The 2,268-nt window shown below is 47.6% G+C and overlaps 1 protein-coding gene across 2 annotated transcripts in view; it reads right to left on the bottom strand.

The window, feature by feature from the left end:
• Nucleotides 1-2,268, bottom strand: part of Ksr2 (kinase suppressor of ras 2) — a 369,325-nt gene that overhangs the window by 271,164 nt on the left and 95,893 nt on the right. For both annotated transcript variants that reach the window (XM_031337631.1, XM_031337630.1), the window contains exon 3: nucleotides 431-581. In XM_031337631.1, coding sequence (XP_031193491.1) covers nucleotides 431-581 — 151 coding nt within the window. The remainder of the gene's footprint in view (nucleotides 1-430; nucleotides 582-2,268) is intronic.

Here is a 2,268-nt window from a genome sequence, read left to right as displayed (position 1 = left end):
GAGAGAGAGAGAGAGAGAGAGAGACTCATTGATGTGGAAGGATTGTACCAAGAGAGTGGAGTAAAATAACTTCAGGTCCCTGGGGCAGTTACAACCTGATTTCTGTTATAGTGTTTGTGCATAGAAATAACCAGGATAATAACAATAATAATTCAGCACACAAAGCCACTTCTGAGTGTCTGAGGGGAAAAGATCCCAGCCTCCCTTGAACATCCAAGATTCCTACATCTGGACAGTAATTACCCAGGACTGAGCCATCCTCTGCAGTGCTGAGTTCAAGCCCGGCCCACTTCCACATCTCACAGACATCTCTGCCCCCAAACTGGCTTTGGTATCCATAGCCCATTCTCTTCCTTGCTGGCCTGCACAGGAAGCTTGAAGGAAAGTGGCCGACTAGCTGGGAGCAGTCCCGACCGCTTGGACTTCTCACCTGATTTGTGCACATTCCTGAGACAGGAGAGTGAGGCGTTGAGCCGGGCGCACTCTTCCCGGTTGGCTCCATACTTCTCCACAGTCTCACACACCTGCTCATCTGTCATCTCTAGGAGGTCCTCCAAGCTCAGCTGATCAGGGGAGATCTCCTAAAGGAGGGAACAAAGGCAGTCAGCTGGACGTGAACCCAAGTGCGCTGCCCGAAGGAATGGAGTGGTGTCTCTCTACCGCCCTCTTGTGGCACTCAGGAGAACTGCATAGGGAAACAGCAGGGAGCGTCCACACCGCCCTCTGCTGGTACCCAGTGAAAGATGCTCAGCTATGCAAAAACTTGGCTGAATCTGAGGTTGAGTCTTCCACTTGCCACTTAGACAAATCATTTCACTTCTCTGGGCCTTGTTCTTCTCACTTATAAAATGGAAGTGCTGAGTGAGCGGAGGTGATCGCTCAGTACATGATCAACAGTCCACACTCACAGTCCAGCTTCGAAAGCAGAGAGAGACAGAACCTGTTTCATACTTCTGGGAGTAGATGGCTCTGCTGAATTTGGCCGGAGGCTGGGAGGAGGACCCAGAACAAGCTAGCTAGACATACATCCGAGTCCCATTGGCTGGCCTCTGATCTTGGATTCCCTTCTGATGCGCTTACAGGGTCGGGGGGTCATAAATGGCTTCTAAGAAGAAGACCCATGGGTAGCTTGAGGCTGAAAATGAATCTTGAAAAATACTGAGTAACTTAAGGCTATGTGGTAAGGCTGAGGGATTGTATAGAACAGGGAAAAGGACCTCTCTAAACAAAGGAGCTGGGAACAGAATTGGGATTCCCAGGTTGTAATGTGTTATACCTGAGGCCCTGTACCTGCCCTGCAGACAATCCCCTTCTTATAAACAATGTCTTAAATAAGCCTGCAACCCTGACTGCCAATAAGTTCAAGCTTTGATTTTTGCTCATCTTCAAGTGTCTCTACATATACATATAAGAGTCTTCATTCATAGCATCTATGTAGCCGAGGACTTTACACACTCCCAGTATATTATTATTTAATAAGGCTTGCTAATCTATGGGTGGTGATTCACGGGCGATATAGTGGGCTCCTTCTGCCCTCTTGTGGCCATGACTGTGTATTACAATAACATATAGATTCACAGAAAGCAGAGTCTATAAATTTCATAAATTCCATTTTTTCACACACACACCCAAAAAAAGCTACAGGGCAAATTCAACACCCAGATAGTGACTGCAAAGTCAGGACTGGGACAGGAGGTAGCAACTGGGTCACCTAGAGACAAGTAGGAACACAGTTTAGGTAAACCTTCAGCTGGACTCCTAACGCCAGGGTAGGGGGGCAGGCGAGATGAATGTTTAGAACAAGACTGTTCTCGTTTGATCCCAGATCCTCTGACAAAACACTTGACTTATAACAGCTTGGGAGGGAAGGCTCACTCCACTTCCAGGCCTCAGTCCTCCACTGAGGGTGCGGCCTATTCTCTGGCTACAGCCCAGGCCTGTCTGTCTAGGGATGGCACCACCCACAGTGGGCTCTCCTGCATCATTTAACCATCAAGACATCTCTCTCAGATGTGGCCACAGGCTATGCTGATGAAGAAAATTATTCAATTCTAACTTTTTTTCAGGTGACTTTAGACTGCAGCATTGACAGTTGGTGATCAATAGGACAGATGTACAATCTAAAGCCTTCTCTGTGCTGCAGGACCCAACTGTACATTTTAACACTATGATTTCAAAGTATACATGTGTGTGTGTGTACGTGTGTGTGTGTGTGTGTGTGTGTGTGTGGTCAGCTTACCCTGAAGTGTGTGTGTGTGTTTGGTCAGA

This window comes from Mastomys coucha, unplaced genomic scaffold, assembly GCF_008632895.1.
Source record: "Mastomys coucha isolate ucsf_1 unplaced genomic scaffold, UCSF_Mcou_1 pScaffold22, whole genome shotgun sequence".
Lineage (NCBI taxonomy): Eukaryota > Metazoa > Chordata > Mammalia > Rodentia > Muridae > Mastomys > Mastomys coucha.
Note: the sequence above shows the minus strand (reverse complement) of the source record. Positions and strands in the feature narration are given on the sequence as shown.